Below are 21,538 nucleotides of genomic sequence, written 5' to 3'. Positions count from 1 at the left end.
ATTAGTAAAAGGCATTTTTACTTTTCCGTTTACATAATATATTTATGTGTAATAGAAAAGGTCCATTGATATTTTGTTAGAAATTCTATTCTTAAGTTGTTAAGAATATGAGTGACAGTATTTCTAGCGCAAAGTATCATGAATTGATTCACAATCGAGGATACTTCACACAGGACATGATTTATCCAGAAAGATTGTATTCATGTTTGTTCCCAATGTATTTATATGAGATATAAATAAGATGGAATGGTGAGTCTCATGCCATATAACAAATATGATAGGCACTTATGCATGATAAGTAGGTCGAACCAGTGACATTTATGACAAGCACATGAGTTTACTCTTGTCAATACATTGTCATAAATCATATCAGTGCATATAATCTTTAGACCTGAGATAGCACAGTTATCTTGTATATAGGTGGTTTGAGTTTGATACTGCTTTCATACTTGTATTGTGTATGGGTATATGGGTATGTGTTGGCTCCTACTAGTTATATATGGAGGTAGGTGTTGATCATGATGGAATCTATTACCCTAAGTAAATAGGGATAAAATCCCATGTTCATTTAATTGTTCTTGATATTTCAAGTTCCAGGCCAGGACAGATAGATTTAATTAGAAAAGAGTTTCTGATGAGAAAATCTTTTTAATCAAGAATTGGAATTAAAAGAGAACATAATATTCATAGCAAATAGGGTTTGACATAAATCATGACTCCAGCTCAAATTGAAATTTTGTAACAGAGAGATTCTAGTGCATGGTAACATATAATTATAGGTTTATTTAAGGTCAACCTTATTACTGATTGGATGGCTATGGCATGCTATGCTAGGTGTTAACCATAGTCTATGAGCTGCATAAAATGATTTTGAGAAATCATTTATGGTAAGAAAGAGTTCTGATGATATTAAGAGTTAATATCATATCTCATTGTCAATTAGTGATGAGCCTAGTGAGTCACACACATACACAAGTAATCACCAAGTTAAATATGATTTAATTAATTAATTAATTAAAGAGTTTAATTGATTAATTAAATAGGTTTGGTTTGCAATTAGATTGCAAAGTCTCTAGCATGGTTTGAAACCAAATCTAGATTATTGGATGTATAGTATAAGTTAAATTTATATTTAAAATGTTTAAATATGAATTTAATTATGAGAAATTAATTAATAGAGATTAATTAATTAATTTATATTTGATATAAATTGATTAGAAAAAAAGAAATAATTATTTTGGGTTGAGAACTCAAAATTAAGACACAAGGATATTTTGGTCATTTTACAATGTGATATGTGGCACCATGAGATGGTGACACATGGCACTACACATAAGCTTACCAATTGTCTTTTAATCTTGTAAGATGATCAAAGTCAAGATTAAATCTAAGTTGGACACTTGGCACAATGTGATTGGGTCAATTAAATTAAGAGCCAATCAGAAGGTGACATGTGGCAAGGGTTTTAAGTGGTAACCTAGCTATATAATGTGTTGTTATGAAAGAGTAAAATCATAAGCTACTGTTCTTCATAGGTGCTGCCACCCTTGGAGTGCTCTTCCTCTCTTCTTCTTCATCTCTCATCAATTCAAAGAGAATAGCCAACATTCTCTTGAATTAAAATTACTAGAAATCGTTTCTAGTGTCCTGTATGCATCTATAACATCTCTAAAGGCAAAACCTGATTTTCTAATTAATTGGAAAGGCTTGAGAAGCTATTCAAAGGGCTGTCATTAGAGATCTTTGTGTGGACAAGCTAGAGGGACAACATCTGGTGTCCTAGGCGCATCCCAAAGGTGCCAAACACAACTGTAGTGCATCAAAAGATTAGTGCACTTGTTCTTGATCTAATATAGGGTTCTAATGAATTAATCTGTTAATTCTAAAATCTTAAATGACAAATATAAATCCAAAAATATATTAAAAGTGTTTTAATATGCTGTTTATCATTGAAATCAAATAGATAAAAATGAATCTTGCATGATGTATGTGATCCTAGAAGAAAAATTTTTGAATTCAATGATCTAAACTTATGTTTTTCATGCTTCCGCTCCTTCAGGCCCAACATACCAACAAAATGAAATAAAATATTATAAATTTATTTGGGTCAACCCAACTAAAAACTTATTAGAAATCTACTACTAGGGGAGTCTAACTCAACTCTGATACACGGCATGTATAAACCATTTAATATCATTAATTGATATAGTATATTCATAAACTAGTATCACAGTGGGATTTTAGTAATTAGACAAATAGATAAATAAACAAATAAATAAATAGACACAATAAAACTATTAAACTTAGAAGTACCACAACCTGCGAAGGAAAATATAGGTTAGACTTGAAAATAAACTCGCTCCTCCTGCAACCTAGAAACAAAATATTTGAACAGGAATGAGTGTTCGACTCAGAGAGTAAGATATAGATTTTAAATATAATTTCTATAACCATCTAAATTTAATGCATTTCTACGTATGAAATGCAACACGTTCACATAGTCCAAACAATTCAACCAATATTTGTACAAAAGATAATTTGGAGCACTCAAGCACCAATGGGTCATGTCAATACATATATGGGAGTTGATCCTCCTATACAGCTCTCTTAATCCAATAACTACCAACGAGGCCAACTTAAGCCGGACTTTCTCTTAATAATCTAAGTGCGAGAGCCAGCGAGATCAACTCAAAGTTGTGTTCACCCCGACTTATCCATATATAAGGATCGAGTCCCAGCAAGTCAAGCTCCAACCACGACTACCCGTCCTACCCATATCCATATCCACACCATACTTACGCCAACACACACACACACACACAACTCCAAGTTATCCTAATGCGACATCCACAAATAAATTCAAAAACATATGTAGCAAGGGAGCATGCCTAGCATTTAACTAATTATATACATATATATAAGTGAATGCATGAGCATGCCTTGAATATAAATTAATAATATTGAAATTACAAATAAAACTAATATCAAACTCATACACTGGTTGACTCGATTACACTTAGTCTGGCTAAAGAGAAGAAAGGTTAGCCGACACTGATCACCTACACAGACACAATGACCTCTATCAATTTACTGATAGAATTAACCAATTAATTTAATTAAAGAAGCAGGAATAATTCCTAAGGTCTTACCGAAATTTTGGCAGAGTCTTCCCTATAACTGGACCTAACCCCCTGTAAGAAAACGCAACATCAACAACACACAAGGTCTTAGGCCTTAGGCCTACAACAACAATTATAATGCCCACTCAGACTTACAAGAGACATAATCTAGATCCAATTATCTAAACTCTAGCTTAGGTCTCTAATTCCTCTATACTTTAAATAATTATTTTTAGCACTTTAAAAATTATAAAAATATTCCTGGAGGTCCTTTACATTATTGTTGTATTAATTAAAGTCATTTTACTTAACTTTACTAAGTCATAAATATTTTACAGATTTAATCAGTTAACTTAATCAAAGCACAAATTACACAACTTGAGTTAGGGACTACCTTTATAAATTCTACTACCTAGAATGTGTCCAGAATGTCTGAAAATGCTAGAAACGACTGTAAACATGAACCCCTTCCAAGACAGCCCATCGGACACCCAGATTGGGTCGAAAACTTGGTTCCGAGTGCTGGTAAGCTATCGCTGATCCGATAGCATATAAATGAAGTTCATAAATTGTTAATAATTATCATATAATTATATTTAATTTACAGGCATAAAAAAGGGTTCAAAATCTCATTAAGCGATTTGGATTGTTCAATGATCGCCTTTTTCAAATAGTATTTGATCGGAGCGAGGTCAATCCCATCTAGAATATGTCGTTGCTCTGAGTTTAATAGCGGTCTCGGATCACCAATCCAACGGTTGGATCGCAGAAAAAATGGCCAGAGAGTTGTTACCATAACTATTTTCTCTATTCTCTCCCTTGCCGAAAAACTCTATGGAATCAGGTGAGAGTGGTCGGAAAAGCTTCCCTGGCACTTGAGGAGCTGGTATGGGCCAACTAGGTGGCCGGGCATTGGCCGGAATGGCCAGAGTCGCCGCCCTCTCTCTCTCTCTCTCTCTCCCTCCCTTCTTTCTCACCTTTCTCCCTCTCTTCTCACCGCGTTTTCACCGTCCTTCGCCATTGTTGGCCGTTGCCTGGGTGTCATCTGTAGGTGGGGAAGCTCGCCGATGCATCACCGGTACTGAAGGTGGCCGGTTGAAGGAGGAGAATGAAGGGGGAAGTGAAGGAGAGGAGAAAGAATCTGAGGGGGGGAGGGGGGGGGGAGGTATGGGCTGTTGCACGATTTTGAAAAACTGATTTTTTTAAAACTTTTAATTATATCATAACTCCCCAAACTTTTATATATTTTTTAATTAAGTCCAAAACTCCTTTTAATTGGGTCCCAAAATACAAATATATGTATAATTAAATAATAAATAAAATACAATAAATAATATTGATAATAATAATAATAATTAAATTAATAACAATTAAATCAAATCTTAGAACCAAGATTAACAATAATGCAATAATATATTTTTTAATTGATTTAGTATTAATATATAAAACTAATCATTTAAATTAAAATTAAAGTATTAAATAACTTATAAAATATGTTTAGAAATAATATTAAAAATATATAAATGAAAGTATTATAAAATTGTAAATTAGTTAGACAATATTAAAAAAGTAATCAAATACTATATAAAAAAATATAAAATTTATATTTTTTAAAATTCAGGTTATTACAATATATATATAAATATATAAGTGCAAAATAGGGGAACAATGGGATAAACAAAAATATCTTTCACATAATTATAAAATTATTATTAAAAAAATTAAATATTTAATTAAATAAAAATTTACATTTATAAAAATAGATATGCAATTCTAATTTATTCAATTATAACTATTTTATTTGTTATAGATTTCTAACCGTTTAAAAAAAATGATATATAAATATTGGTAATGATAAGCTTTAATTAAATATTAAAATAAAAAATTTAAAATGTTAGTCCAATTCAAATAGAAGAGCCACTTTACTGATCACAAATTTATAGCTTCTTTTTTTTTAAAAAAAAAATTGCATACATTGATAACAATATAGGTTTAACCAAGCTTAGAATTTATCTTTATACATAAATAAAATTTCATTTATTTCATTTTCATTAAAAATAAAAACAATTTTTATATTCTCAAATCAATTTTCAATATGGTAGATTAAAATTAATTTTATTGAAAACTTTATTTAAATTATTATAATTGCATTTGAATTTTGACTAATTTAGGTAAATAGTATAAAACTAATACTATTTTTTAAATTTTGATTGAATTAATTAAAATTTTAAGTAAAATTTAAAATTATTTAGAATTTTTTTTATTAATTATTCCTATTTTTAAATAAATTTTATTTTTTATGTCAATAAAATATCATAATATATAAATTTAATAGAAATTTTATAAAATATGATTCATAAAATTATTTAGACTTTATTTGAATAATTATTTGTTTAAAATAAAAATAAATTTTGATTTTCTATTAAAATATAATAAAAAAATTATAATATCAAATTTAAATACTCATTCATTTCTAATTTTTATCTATTTAAATAAATTTTATATTATTATTTATTGAGTAAATGCTAAATAAATCAAAACCATTATAAGTTTTTTTATTTTTGGTCAAACCTTTAAATTTTATCAATTTAATCTCAAACTTAATTTCATATTAATTTCAATTTTAGCAATTATAGCCTAATTTGATTATTAATTGATAAAAATGATTTAAATATTTACCTATGTTATTAATATTAGTCAATTATTTTATTTTTATGTCAATTTTAATAGTTATTCTCAAATTGATAAAAATATTATTTTAATTAATTTTTCTATCGTTTTGAAAATTATAATTATATTTATTTTGGTTTTATTATTTTTTTCATATTTTATATTTAAATATATATATTTTTTTTTACTTTAAATTTGAAATAAATGGTAAGAAAGATGTGAATTAAAAGTATAAGTAAAAAGAGAGAATAAAAAAATAAAAATAATTATAATAATATTAGATATATTATTTATTTATTATTTTTTTTATTAATATGAAGTTTATTAAAATTAATAAAAATACTAAAATTATTAAATATATTAATAAAATTAAATGAAGTAGCTAAAATTGATAATAAATGAAAATATTTGAAATATTTTTTGTTAAATGATAAGTCAAATTGTTTTTAATTATATTTATTGCTGAAATTAAAAACAATTGAAAAGGTTTATAATCAAATTGATGAAATTAAAAGTTTTGACTATAATTGATAATTGAATAGAGATTTTGATTTTTATTTTGTCATTTAACCTTATTTAATTATGTAAATATATGAGTATTTAAAGTTATTTTAAAGGATAAAATTTGAAAAAAATAATAAATAATTATAATAATATATTTTTAAATTATATAATTTAAATTTTCATCAATATATTTACTATATATACTTTTTTATTTTAATATTTCAATTTTAATTTTTTAATATATATATATATATATTATTATAAAAATTCATTCAGTCATTAATCCAACTTTTTTACTTATAGTCTTATATTTTTTTATAATTAATTAATAAATATAAAAATATAAATAAGAGGATTTATGGACTGATCAAATTATTTTTAAAATTTTTTAATTTATAATAAATAATAATTGATATATTAAAATCTTAGTAATAATAATTGATATATTAAGATCTTAGTCTTATTATAAATAATATTAAAAAAAATGCTTATATAGATAAAAATCATAATTTATAAACAATTTTAAATAATAATATATAATTTAATTGTTTAATTTTATTTTTTTTTCAAATTTTATAATTATAGCTATTTTTTTTTTTATATATATAATTTTAGTATGGTTTTAAAAGTTTTTTCTACCTTATGATTAAAATTGATTTAAATCAACTAACATAATATAATTTTGACTGTTAGTCTCTCTTTTAATGAATTAACATATCATAATTTTGATTATCGATTGATTAATTTCAATCTTAACTACTCACTAAAAATAATAAATATTTAAAATCAAGCTAAGATTCTCAAAAATTCAAAATTTGACTTAATAACAAAAAAGTCAGAAAATTTCAAACCAAAATACCCTTTATATTTTTAATTATTTATAAAAAATATAAAAAAGTTTATAAAAAATTATTAATTTAAAAAATATTATATTAAAAAAAAAAAAAAACAATAAAATATATTTTTTTTTTATAATTTTATTCTAAAATGAACTATATATAATTTTTAAAAAAAAAAAAAAAAAAAACTAAAACTAATAATTGACACAAAAAAAAAACAAAAAAAAAAAAAATTTTTTAAAAAAAAATCTTTAAAAAATATATATATTTTTTTTTATTTTATATCTATATATATTCATGCATATATTTGGTATTTAAAATCAAGCTAAGATTCTCAAAAATTCAAAATTTGACTTAATAACAAAAAGTTTAAAGAAAATTTCAAAAGTGGGAAAGAGAAACATCAGGATTTTCCAAAATACCCTTATTATTTTAATTATTTACAAAAATATTAAAAAGTACTTATAAAAAATTATTAATTTTAAAATTCTTATTGCATTAAAATAAAGTCAAACAATAAAACATATTTTTTGCCTTATAATTTTTATTCTAAATGAACTATAATAATTTTATTAAAAACTTTTAAAAAATATAAACTATAATAACTTTATTAAAAAAATTTTAAAAATATAAACTATTTTGAAAATGACTTTTAGTAAATAATATATTTTAATTTATAAAGTCAATATATTCATGCTCTCATACCATATTTATGGTATTTTATTTATAATATTTTAAACACTAAAGTAATGTATATTAAAATTTTTATTTTATGTGTTTTATTTATAATTAATATTTTAATTGATTAAAATAATATAATTTATTAATTTTATTTTTTATAATTTTTTATCAACTTTAATTGTAAGTAAAATCTAGTGATATTAATAAATAACTAAATTTAATTGATTATTAAAAATAATATGTTATGATAATATTATATTATAGACAAAAGAAATTATATAAAAAAAATTAAATTATGAATTTATATACGAATAAATTAACATGTTAAGGTAAAAATTAATTAATATAAAATTCTTTAAATATTGATTTAATGAATAATTAATAAAATCCTTATTATATATTTTTATCAATTTCTAAATTACCAAAATCTAATAAATTCACACACCAATCCATAAATGACACATCACAAAACATCATCCACAAATCACACATCATGCATGCAGGAGTTCTAATTGGAAGTGGGTTAAACAATGATAGCATCATCGGCAAGAGTAAAGGGGGCTTTGATCATTAGGCGAGAGAGCGGGTTACACTAGAGTAGCCTACAAAATTAAAAGGAGCGACTATGGATGTTAGCTCTTTACGATTTCCAATCATCTTCCTGTTGCTGTTGATTTGGCTAAAGAGTGGTAGATAAATAATTGGGGGCAACAATCAAGGCTACAGCTACAGACAGAGAGAGAGAGAGAGAGAGAGAGAGAGAGAAGAGAAGAGGAGGGGGGGCGGGGGGGGTGTGGTGTGGATGGGATCGGGGGCGGCTGTGGGGGGTTTTGTGGTTGTTGGGGTTGGTTGGGTGGGTTGGAAGGAGGTGGAGGCCCATGGATGAGAGGCAATGCTCTAAGCCCTTGAGGGTGGTCAATCTCCTAGAGGAGGTCAAAAAAAAAAAAAAATTGCTCACAAAGGGATTTGGTGAATTGAGCAGTGAAGATGGAGAAAATATGGGAAGAAGATAATTATGAGTAATATATATATTTAATTAATTATTAATTATTATTTTAATTCAAATCGGGGCATGTCTCATTTAAAAATATACGAATATAATAATAATAATAATAATTATTATTATTATTATTATTATTATAAACTACATCATATTTCTCATTAATTTTATCATATTGATAAATGGATAATGATGGATACAATTGGGAGAAATAATTGGTGAGTATATATATATTAGTCTTGATGTGAAATTTTTATTTTTAATAAAATAAAAAAGATAAATTTATTAAAAAATAAATAAAAGTTGACTTCTTAGTCCCATTTAATAATATATATTTATAAAAAAAAATCTAAATAATTTCGCAACAAGATTTGCGAACAAGAGTCATCTAATGCAATCAATTATAATGAATATAACTTGAGGTCTTATAATTTTAGGAGTCTCAATCATGATTCCCTTATTATCAAACCAAATTGTGTTTGGGTACATCCATGAAAATCAGGGGATGATTCTATTTTTGCTACTGTTTCACAATTTAAAGAAAAAAATAAGAAAGTAAAAAAAAAATAAATTAGAAGATTAATTTTCTATAAACTCTCATTATAATAATTAGTAAATAGTAAAATGTCATTTTTATATTATTGCAATGGGACAATAACAACATATTCAGTATTTTAAATTTTAAATTTGTTTGACGTGGAGTATTAGAATTCGGTGATTAAAACATAATTGAGATAAAAATTATGCGGTTTATTAACTAAGAAATTCTTATTTAAATTATATATTTAAGATATATTATATACAGTTAGATTTATATATAAAATAGGTAAAATTTACATTTTTATGTTTTAAATTAATAAAATATTGAGTCTAGACAAGTTTTTTCCCAACCAATCTCTACATGACCGAAAGAACCAAACCCTATCACCCTATCATTCATCCACCTAAGCTTCTAAACCTAGAAATGAAATCTATGAATTATGAAGGGGAAAGGCAACCGTCCCCAGTTGTGTTTACATCACAAGGAAAAGCTCGGGTGGAGATTAATTATTTTCAAAAAGGAAATTCCTTTTGGAAAAAGAAGGCGACAAAGCGACCATGATCAATACTAGGGTTGCATCTTGCATGCTCTTTAATCTTCTTTCAAAATAAGGCAAAACCATTTTTATAAGAAACGATGAGGCCCTATCCTTCCAAGTTTTCCTACTGCCGTCTATTTGTCTCCCAGTTTTGAATCATTACATCTTCGCATATTCGCAATTCATTCCTCGGTTGGATCATTAATTGAATAAGAGACGTGTAGGTTGTTTTTTTACCCCATATATAACGTTGCGCAGATTCCATCGATAATCTCATCAAGTTTTATAATTAAAGTTTTAAGTATGAAAAAAAAAGTTAATAACTATATTTAATTCGCATGAAAATGATATATTAAACAGTCACAAACAAATAATTGAATCTTTGTAATGAATTAATTAAAGAGCAAATTGAATAATCTAATTAATTCCTTAGCTTAATTGAATTATTTTTATTTACATTCTAAAATTAAGATTTAAGGTAAAGTTGGAGGTCAAAGATATGAATGTAATTAAGCTTGATTTAAGGAAAATAAAGAATTTGATCGGTGCAATATATTTTTAAAATATTTGTTGTCGATATGTAGTTGTAGAATGAATATTAAATTTTAAATGCATAAGTAATGTAGAGTCCAAACCCAAAATCATTAGCATAAGAAGTGAAGAGAAATCAAGCGCAACAAATATATATATTTTAACGTATCCCCAACTTTAGAATAATGTAAGTAATTAATGAACTCAAAATGGCACCATCCATCGTAGAGATGAAAATTAGCTAGCTCCTTGCACGTTTGCAAATCTCGAAAGATGAATAGAAAATCTCAAAGTTGATTATAATAAGTTCCTAGCTAGCTTGTTTTAGGTTTAATCATGTCGCCATATGCCACCCATTCATTAGCTTTTCAATAATTAGAGTCATCCTATGATCAATTCTCACCCTACGAAATAATTATTCTAAAGTGCACACATGAACGAATAATCACATAATAACGATTACTATTTTTTTTTCTCAATCTCATAAAATTATTCTATCCTATGGACGGACTGACTTTGATGCAAACCCAGCACTTGTATATTGGAGGTAATGAATGCCATAGATTAAGTGGAGGTAATGAGTGACTAATACGAAATTTAATTACTTGTTATTTTAATGATAAAATAGATGGTTGCTTTTAGTTTCTGTTAAAGAAATCAATGGTGAATAGAATGAAATCGCTTTGCAATTCAGTTTAGTATTTTGAATGAAAAATAAGAAAAGAATACAAACAAGTTTGATAAACCCTTTTAAATACCAATGAGTTGTATTTATCAATATTTCTTCATGTGAGAGCAATCTTTATACCATATTAAATCCTAGTTTATTAATTAGGAGGAGTAAATTTGTTGTTTATTAAATGAGTAACATCAAATGCTCTAATACGAAAATAATAAATTGATAGGAAAAAGGGTGAAAAAAGAAAAAGAAAGAATTAAAATGATGTGAAGGAAAGTATAATATAAAAATTTATATATTTTAAATATTAATATAAATTTAATTAGCGTCTAATAGAACTGCAATAAAATAAAGCTATTCTAAGTAATTTAGAATTAAAATTTAATTGTTATCGTTGTTATTAAACTAATTTTATCTAAAATTGAAATATAATTAAATTGTAACCGACTCATTTGATTGTAAATTTTTTAATAACTAAAATAAATATTTTTGAAAAAATATTCTTGTTTAGTAGATCAAAACATTTTCTATCGATTTATGATCCACAGATTATTTTAGAGTTCGTGATTGACCCTCCAAATAAAAAATATTTTGCTCTCTATATATTCATTTGTTCAATAAGGTGCTTATTTCTTTATTTTCTTTTTTTTTGTGATTTTAATTTTTTTTTTAAGAATGAAAATCTTTTGATTTGTTGGGTAGGTTTTGATTTTATGGATTGATTTCTTCGGTTTATAAGTCAATTTAGTCTCTTACACTTCAAATAAATATTTCATCACTTAATTATTACTACGACGATAAATGAGTTCTATATCTGATTGGAATTCGGTTCGAAGAGAGCAGAGCAAGTTGAACAAATGATGGGTGCATTAATGAATTTCAATTTATTGACATTATTATTATTATTATTATTATTATTATTATTATTATTATTAAATAAGAGAATTGGAGAGTGAAGAACTGGACTAGAATATTGACATTAATTAATATTCTTATTTTAGTAACAAGTTGAAGGCAAGATAGGATACTCACATTAATAAATAATGAAATTAAATTTGTCATTAAAAATATTTTATCAAATATATTAATTAAAAATATTAAATTTTACATATTTCAATTATAATGTTTAAATTAATTAAAAGGGATTTTTTTAACATAATTTAAAATTATATATATATTTTAAAAAAAATGTGAACTTCAATCTAAACGAGGCCGAACCATCAAAAGCAGAAAGGGCCGCTCAAACACTGAACCTGACCTTATAGTCTATATATAGGAAGTAGGACCACATGCAGGTGAGTCCTAAAAGTCAACTCAACAGTCAGCACATTGGGAGATGGGAGACGGGATGGGTGTCCTTTGTGGTCATTTTATTATTATTATTATTTTATCTGATCCTTTGTGGTCATTCAATGCTCTCAATAGGGTTATTATTGGAATTTAAAACATTTAATCGTCAGTTGAGTCAAAGGATACTGTTTCAATTAAATTCAGAATTAAATTTTATTTATTAAAATAAATAATATATTTATTTGTATATTTATTTTTTAATAATTAATTATTAAATTTAAGATTTTATAATATGAATTTAAGATTTGTTATAATATTTTATTAAAATAAATAATAAATTTCCATTCTCAATCAGAAATTCAGACTTCAATGACAGAATATGGTGCTTTTTCTGTCCATGAAAATATAGGAATTAAGATATTGCAAATTAAGATTTTTTTTTTTTGACGTTATAGAGTAGAGTAAAATTTAGTTTAAATTAAAAAAAATCTAATTGATTTAATTTAAAATTTTATTTTTGCTTTTTTTATAATTTGGTTTGGGTTTTGATTTTAAAAATTTTGATATTTCAATTTGACTTAATTTTGTGAAAAAAAAAATTGATAGACCCAAGTTGAATTGAATAGTTCATTTATTTTAATTAATTATCATTATATTTAAAAATAAAAATTTTATATTGAATTTGAAATGAGTTTAAAATCAGTATAAAAAAATAAGTTTAAAATGAAGGTTAAATTAATAAATTGAACTGAATTAAACTGAATCATACTAAATTAATATATTTCAATTCAAGTTGGTCTGCCAAAAGATTTCATCTACTTCTATTCAATTTCATTTTCTTAATTCAGTTCAATTCGATTTATTAAAAATTTTAGTTTCTTTAACAAATTTAAATCAATCAAATTCGCTTCTACTTTATCTGCTTTTTTTCTATCTTATGATCATTTTCTATGATTTTTTAATGTTGACCCTGTGTAGCTCAAAATGAGCATTGATTTTGATGATAACAAAACTCAAACAGAATCTATCTAACTCAACTTTAAAGTGATGTGTAGATTCTTTCTCTTATTTATAAAGAACCTTTGAAGTTGCATCTAAGGAGGAAGAATACTCAAAGGCATCTCAAGACAAATCCAAGATGAGAAAGAACAAGATTATGTAAGCCAAGACTCAAAGTAAATGTATGAAAGTCATAGAGCTAGAAATTGAGTCTTAAGACTTGTGTAAAAAAAATAGATGGAAGTTTAGTCAAATGGAGCTCAAAAATAAAATTTTATCTTTTAATTATTTTATAAAAATCTCTTTCATCATGACCTTGGATATTACTATTGAAGTATATATATATATATATTTTTCTTAAGGTCTAAAATCATTTTGTTTAAGATTATAATTTGAAACAGGCATCTGGTAAATTAGGTTGCTAACCTGTTTGCTAAAATATTAGTTTGCTAATGTGTTTGCTAAAACATTAGTTTACTAACTAGTTTACTACTGTTGCCAAAATATCATTAGTTTGCTAAATGATAAGAGTTGCTTATCTTCGCACAAAGAGACAAAATAACGACTATTTCACCTAGAACAGAGTGTATAACATTTCAAAAAGGTTTCAAACGGTTTAAAATGATTTGGGACTATAAATACACTTTCTTTACTTCATTTTACACTTGATGAAAGCTTACATTTGAACTCCAACCTTCATTTTTCATTTATTGCTTTTATTCAAGAGCTTTAAAGTCTTTGAGCTACCATTGGCAAATCAACTCATCTCTTCTTTATAGTTTGATTTGTATTGAGTAAGAGTGAGTGTTAAAACATTAAGTTGCATTTAAGAGAGGTTGTACAAGCACCTATTGAAGCTTGAGAGTGTGAGTGCTTGAGATAGCACTTGTCAAGGGTTCAAGCTACCTTGGAAAAAGCTTGGTGTTGAAAAGTTGTAAAGGGATTTTGGTCTCTTGCCTTTAAAAGAGCAAATAGTGGAGAGAAGACTCAAAGAGGGTTATTTGAGAGAGTGGATGTAGGCTAGTTAAGCCGAACCACTATAAAAATTATTGTGTTTGATCTCTCTAACCTTGACCTCCTTACTTTTGTGCAATTTAATTTTTATACATGATATTGAATGTTGATTGAATAGATTGAGTTGATCTACTTGAGGCTATATTGAGTAAGTTGAGAAATTAGTTGAATATTTTGTGATGCATGTTATGTTAAAAATTGCTATAAATATTGGTTAAAGCTTGAATTGCTATTTAGGGACACATTATTGAAACACATATTACTTTCATTATATATAAAGAAGCACCTAGTTGAATAAAGCCACAATTTTTCATTAGGCTACAAGCAAGGGCCGAAAAATTATTAAAGTCCAATTCACCCCCCTCTTGGACTATTTTGGGACAACAAATTGGTATCAGAGCCTGTCTCTCTTACTTAGGGTGTTACAACCTTGGAGTGATCCATAATGGCTGGTTCATCTAGCAATACTGCCGGTATACCCGCACCACTAGCTGAAGGCTACTCAATCACTAGATCACCACTCTTCAATGGCACAAATTATTCATTTTGGAAAGTAAGAATGAGAAATTTTATACAATCTGTAAATATTGATGCATGGAGAATTATTAAAAATGGTCCACATATTCCTCAAAAGAATGGTCAAGGAACTACAAAAGTACCAAAACATGAAGATGAATATGATGACAATGATTGGAAGAAAATTTCTATAAATGCTAAAGCTATTAATATTTTGCATTGCTCACTTGACCTTAATGAATACAATCGTGTTTCAGGATGTCAATCTGCTAAGGAAATTTGGGATAAGCTTGAGGTCACTTATGAAGGAACTGATGTTGTCAAAGAGTCCAAAGCAAACCTCCTTATCCGAGATTATGAGCTATTTGAAATGAAGCCAGGAGAATCAATTGCAGATATGAGTACAAGATTTACTGATCTTGTCAATCTTCTCAAAGCACTTGGTAAAAGATTTGAGGAAGCTGAACTTGTGAAGAAAATTCTTAGATCACTTCCAAAATCTTGGGAAGCAAAGACAACAGTTATCCAAGATACCAAGGATTTTAAAACATTCACTTATGATGAACTCATTGGATCTCTCATTGCACATGAGATGGTATATAAGAAAGATGAAGTTGAAAATGAGCAAAAGAAGAAGAAAAACATTGCTCTCAAGTCAAATAAGGATGAAGATAAGAAGAAAGGAGTTGCATTCAAAGTTGACTCAAGTGACAACTCATGTGCTTCAAGTGATGATGATGATGAAATGGCTATGCTTGCAAGAAAATTCAAAAGAGCTTTCAAGAAGGGAGGAAGCAAATACAAGAAATTCTTGAAAAAGTATACTCCCAAGGATAAGCATTTCAGGGATTCAAAAGAAGAAATTGTATGTTATGAGTGTCACAAACCTTGACATATCAAGCCCAAATGTCCATTACTCAAGAAGAAGAAAGGAAAAGAAGATAGGAGCAAGAAAACTATGAAAGTAGTATGGAGTAACAGTGAAGAATCTTCAAATGATGAATCAAGTGACAAGGAGACTGCTCTCTTTTGTATGATGGCATTTGAAGAGAAATTCGAGAGTTCACAAAAGGAAGAAGAAAGTGACAATGAGGTTTGTTTCAAAGGGATGAAGGAAAGTGAAAAATGGTATATAGATAGTGGTTGTTCAAAGCACATGACCAGTGAAAAGGACAAGTTTTCAAAAATCACAATTGAAGATGGAGAACATGTAAAATTTGGAGATAAAGGGAAAGGAAAAATAATTGGAAATGGCACAATTGGAACCAAACCCTGTATTGAAGATGTGTCACTTGTTGAAAGTTTGAAATACAACTTGCTAAGTGTAAGCCAACTTTGTGATAAAGGTTTTGAGGTAAAATTCACTTCTTCTCTATGTACAATCAATAACTTAGATAATGACACATTGTTCATTGCCAATAGATCTAATAATGTTTACTTGCTTGACATGAATAATTTTGAAACTAATCATGGTACATGTCTAGTGTCTTTTGATAACTCTAGTTATTTGTGGCATAGAAGACTGGGTCATGCAAGCATGCATACACTCTCAAAATTGTCTAAGAAAGAACTTGTTAATGGTTTTACTAAGATTAATTATGAAAATGAATTTCAATGTAGAGCATGTGCACTAGGAAAGCATACTAGAGCATCTTTTAAATCTAAAAATATTGTGTCTACCACTAAGCCGTTAGAATTGCTTCATCTTGATTTATTTGGACCTGTATCTCCTACTAGTCTTGGTGGGAAGACATATGCTTTAGTTATTGTTGATGACTATTCAAGATATACATGGACATTCTTCCTTGCTCACAAGGATGAGACTTTTGAGAAATTCACCTCTTTTAGTAAAATAGTTCAAAATGAAAAAGGTTTTTGCATCACATCTATAAGAAGTGATCATGGAACTGAATTTGAAAATCATTTATTTGAGAAATATTGTGATAAACATGGAATCAACCATAATTTTTCAGCTCCTAGAATACCACAACAAAATGGGGTTGTAGAAAGGAAAAATAGGACTTTACAAGAAATGACTAGAACTATGTTGAATGAAAATAATTTGCTAAAGTACTTTTGGGCTGAAGCTATTAATACATCTTGCTATGTGTTGAATAGAATTTTGATTAGACCAATTTTGAAAAAGACCCCTTATGAGCTGTGAAAAGGAAGAAAACCAAATATCTCATATTTCAAAGCATTTGGTTGTAAGTGCTATATTTTAAACAATAAGAAGGATAACTTAAAGAAATTTGATGCTAAATCCGATGAATGAATATTTCTTGGGTATTCAGCAAAGAGTAAAGCCTATAGAGTGTTCAATAGAAGAACTTTAGTTATTAAGGAAACTATTCATGTTTTGTTTGATGAGACTAACCCTTCTATTAGAAGGAAAAATGTTTGTGATGATAATAATGAGCAAGTGATTGGAAAAGAAAATATAATATCAAGTCAAGAAATGGAATAAATTGATGACAAAGATGAAGAAACTCAAGGAGATACCACAATAGATATCCATAATGCCAACAATGATCAAATCAATGAAAAAAATGCCAAATTTGGAAGAATTACAATTGAATGAGCCCCAACATGAAGATTTACCTAAAGATTGGAGATTCCATAGAAATCATCCCCAAGAAGACATTATTGATGATCCATCTCAGAGGATGATGACTAGAGCACAATTGACGAGATATTTTGGTAATATTGCTTTTGTTTCACAAATTGAACCTAAATGTTTTGAAGATGCTCAAAATGATGAAAGTTGGATTCTTGCCATGCAAGAAGAACTAAATCAATTTGAGAGAAATAAAGTTTGGAATTTGGTGCCTAAACCAAAAGATCATTCAATTATCGGTACTAAATGGGTTTTAGAAACAAAATGGATGAAAAAGGCAATGTTGTTAGAAATAAAGCTAGACTAGTGGCTCAAGGCTACAACCAAGAGGAAGGGATTGATTTTGATGAAACCTTTGCCCCGGTTGCTAGAATTGAAGCTATTAAAATGTTGTGTGCCTTTGCATGTTACAAAGACTTTATGCTTTATCAAATGGATGTCAAGAGTGCATTTTTAAATGGTTATATTGATGAGGAGGTGTATGTTGCACAACCTCCAGGCTTTGAAAATCATGAGCATCCAAATTATGTTTATAAGCTTACTAAAGCTTTATATGGTTTAAAACAAGCTCCTAGAGCTTGGTATGAAAGGCTTAGCAAATTCCTTTTACAAAATGATTTTCAAAGAGGCAAAGTGGACACAATACTTTTTGTTAAGAAGCATCATAATGATATGCTCATTGTGCAAATTTATGTTGATGATATAATTTTTGGTGCTACTAAAGAATCTCTTTGCAAGAAATTTTCTAAGATTATGCAGAATGAATTTGAGATGAGCATGATGGGGGAGCTCACATTCTTTCTTGGACTTCAAATTAAGCAAATGAAAAATGGCATCTTTAAAAATCAATCAAAGTACATCAAGGACATATTGAAGAAATTTAAAATGGAAGATTTGAAGAGTATGGGCACTCCTATGAGTTCAATAATTAAAATGGACAATGATGAAAAAGGTAAAGAAGTAGATACCAAGCTTTATAGAGGTATGATTGGCTCTCTTTTGTACCTTACTGCATCTAGACCAGACATACACTTTAGTGTTTGCTTGTGTGCAAGATTTCAATCATGTCCAAAAGAATCCCATCTAAGTGCAGTTAAAAGAATCTTCAGATATCTCATTGGCACATACTCAATTGGTTTATGGTATCCAAAATGTGAATCATTTAATCTCGTTGGTTATAGTGATTCCGATTTTGCTGGAAGTAGATTGGATAGAAAAAGTACTTCAGGTACTTGTCAATTTCTTGGTCTTGCACTAGTTTCTTGGCACAGTAAGAAACAAACTTCAGTAGCTTTATCTACTGCTGAGGCAGAATATATAGCTGTTGGTAGTTGTGTTGCTCAAATTTTATGGATGAAACAACAATTGGAAGATTTTGGTTTAAAATATAATCTTGTTCCAATTAGGTGTGACAACATAAGTGCCATAAACTTGATAAAAAATCCAGTCCAACATTCAAGAACAAAACATATTGAGATCAGACATCATTTTATTAGAGATCATGTTCAAAATAGAGATATCAAAATAGAATTTGTTGCCTCTGAAAATCAACTTGCTAATATTTTTACAAAACCACTTAATGAGGAAACCTTTTGTAAAATTAGAAGGGAAATTGGCATGAGTGAACCACTTGCTAGAAATTTAATTCATAGTAATTTAATATATCTGCATATTATCCAATGTGTGAGTAATTTGCTGTGATATAAGTTTGCTGAGAAAACTCTAAAGAACATTAGCTAACTTATTTGTGTACTCGAGAAATTAGTTTACTAAGTTGTATGCTAATGTTGCTTGACTAAACTTAGTTTGTTGTATCGTGTACTGTTCAAATTTCAAACCAAAAAGTGATTATTCTTGAACCTCGTCAAACTATGCACTTACCTATTCACATTCTCCTTGCTGTGTCAGATATATATAGAAATATATATATATATGCATATAGAGATAGATAGACTTATTTGAAATAAAAAATAATGTTCAGATAAGGTACACTAGAATAGAAAAGCGCGGGACTCAAGAAACTTAAACCTCTGCTACACGAAACCGTCACCCATCAATTTTTTTCCCGACTCTCTCTCCTCTGCATTGGCTTACGGGATTACTCCTCCAAATTTTCTTGCCTGCAAATCTAACCCATTTTTATTAGAATGCTTATCTCTCTCATCTCTCCTTCATTCCTCACTGTACCGAAAGCCATTTTAGATTTCACCATTCTTCATAGTCTCCATTTCCCATCTATGGCTCGCACTAAATGAAAAACCCTTGCTGCTGTTGCTGCTTCGTCGTCCTCGTCGCCATCTGAAGATCTCCCTGTCGCCGCATTAAGGAAGAAATTGAAGGAAAAGAAGAAGACACTAAAAACTGAATCGACTAGTGCATCCTCCGACCCATCTAAGGTAGTTGAACCTGCTATATCGGCACCAGAAAAGAAAAAGGGGAGAAAAATGCTCGAGATTGGTACTCAATGCAAAAAGGGTGCTGCACAATCTTCGAGCTCTATTGACAAAGCACTGCTTGATTGTAAATTCATCAAATGGGATTATTTTGGGCAGGTAAATTTTCAATTCAAAGAACTCTTTGAATTTCAAGAATGGATGAACGTTTGTGAGTGCACTAATGCTTATTACCCTAGATTGGTTCAAGAATTCTATAGAACTCTAAGAATAGTTGATGAAGAAGACAAATTTGAAGTTGCCTTGAATAATAGTGCGTATGTTATTTCTGTTGAGTTGATTGCTAAGGCTTTAAAATTGCCTAATGATGGAAATAAAATCTCTACTCATAGAGATGTTGCTAGAGTTCCAGGCTTTAACTTGGCTGAGTTTGAAAATGAAGTCTTTCCTGCCAACACTGCCACCAGTGAAAAGTCCACTAGCACAAAAGCTTTTCAACATATTAAAATCATTCACAGTATGGTGAACTACATTTTTTGTCCTAAGTCTGGCAGCTATGGCTATTTGAGTTACTTGGATATGTGCATCATGTGGCATATTGTTAATAGAGTAAGGATGAATTTAGCATATCTGATTTTCAAGAATATGTGTAAAGCTTATGGGATTGGAAAATTGCCTTATGCACATCTCTTGACTGCTTTGTTTAAAGAGTTAGATATAAATGTCTCTAAGGAGAGTTCTAGGACAGATTTGATTGTGCTTAGAGAAATTCACTCCGATACTGGTGGAAGAAAGAAACGGTTTGAAAAATGTGGTTCTTCCTCAGCTAAAGTTGACTCAGATTCTCCAAGTGAGTTTATAAGTGAGCTTCAAGGGCTAAAAACTTCTATTAATGAGCAATTTAGTACAACACATCAGTCTATTGAACTTCTGAGAAAATTTGTGGATGTGGTTGATTACAAAGTGAGTCATTTGCTTACTCAAAATGAGGAATTAAAGAAACTATTTGTAGAACTTCAGCAGGCAAGGGAAACTGGTTTCCCAACCAAAGTTGAGACTGATATACCTACAAATGATGCCTCTTCTCCTGCTACTCATGTCTCGGCTCATGGTAATGTTGAATGTGAAGGTACTAGGCTTAGTGAGTCTACAACTGCTGTGGAACATGAAAGTGAACAAGTTGTTGAACCTGAAGTTGAACCTGCAGCTGAAGCCCCTGTTGAGCATGTTAGTGAACAGGTTGTTGAACCTGAAGTTGAACCTGCAGCTGATACCCCTGTTGAGCATGGTAGTGAACAGGTTGTAGAACCTGAGAGTGAGCCAGCTGTTGTGTAACACCCTCACTGTAACAATTCCACACATTCTACTGTTCCGGTGACCAGTGTCGGTTCGGACAGCTAGAACTTCTGGAAAAATATTTAAACTAAAGTGAGGAGTCATAAATAACTCAAATATTAATAAGAAAAATTTAGGAAAAATTTTAGAAATAAAATACAACTAAGTTAAATGAGCCGGTGCCCTAGCGATGGGTAACCCAGTGGGAAGTTGCGGTTCTCGCAACTAGGAGCCCTAGACCCAGGAGAAAATTCATAAAATAATTTTTGGGA

At 28.5% G+C, this 21,538-nt stretch overlaps 1 protein-coding gene across 1 annotated transcript; it reads left to right on the top strand.

Moving 5' to 3' along the window:
* The first annotated feature begins 19,982 nt into the window (after nt 1-19,982).
* Nucleotides 19,983-21,266, top strand: LOC131175257 (uncharacterized). Its single transcript, XM_058138964.1, has one exon. The coding sequence runs from the start codon at nt 19,983-19,985 to the stop codon at nt 21,264-21,266; it is 1,284 nt and encodes a 427-aa protein (XP_057994947.1).
* The last annotated feature ends 272 nt before the right edge of the window (nt 21,267-21,538 follow it).

This window comes from Hevea brasiliensis, chromosome 17, assembly GCF_030052815.1.
Source record: "Hevea brasiliensis isolate MT/VB/25A 57/8 chromosome 17, ASM3005281v1, whole genome shotgun sequence".
Classification (NCBI taxonomy): Eukaryota; Viridiplantae; Streptophyta; class Magnoliopsida; order Malpighiales; family Euphorbiaceae; genus Hevea; species Hevea brasiliensis.
This window is presented reverse-complemented; position numbering and strand designations above follow the sequence as displayed.

Excerpts from the sequence above, each read along its gene's own strand:
- LOC131175257 (XM_058138964.1), top strand. The coding sequence starts at position 19,983 with ATGCTCGAGATTGGTACTCAATGCAAAAAGGGTGCTGCACAATCTTCG.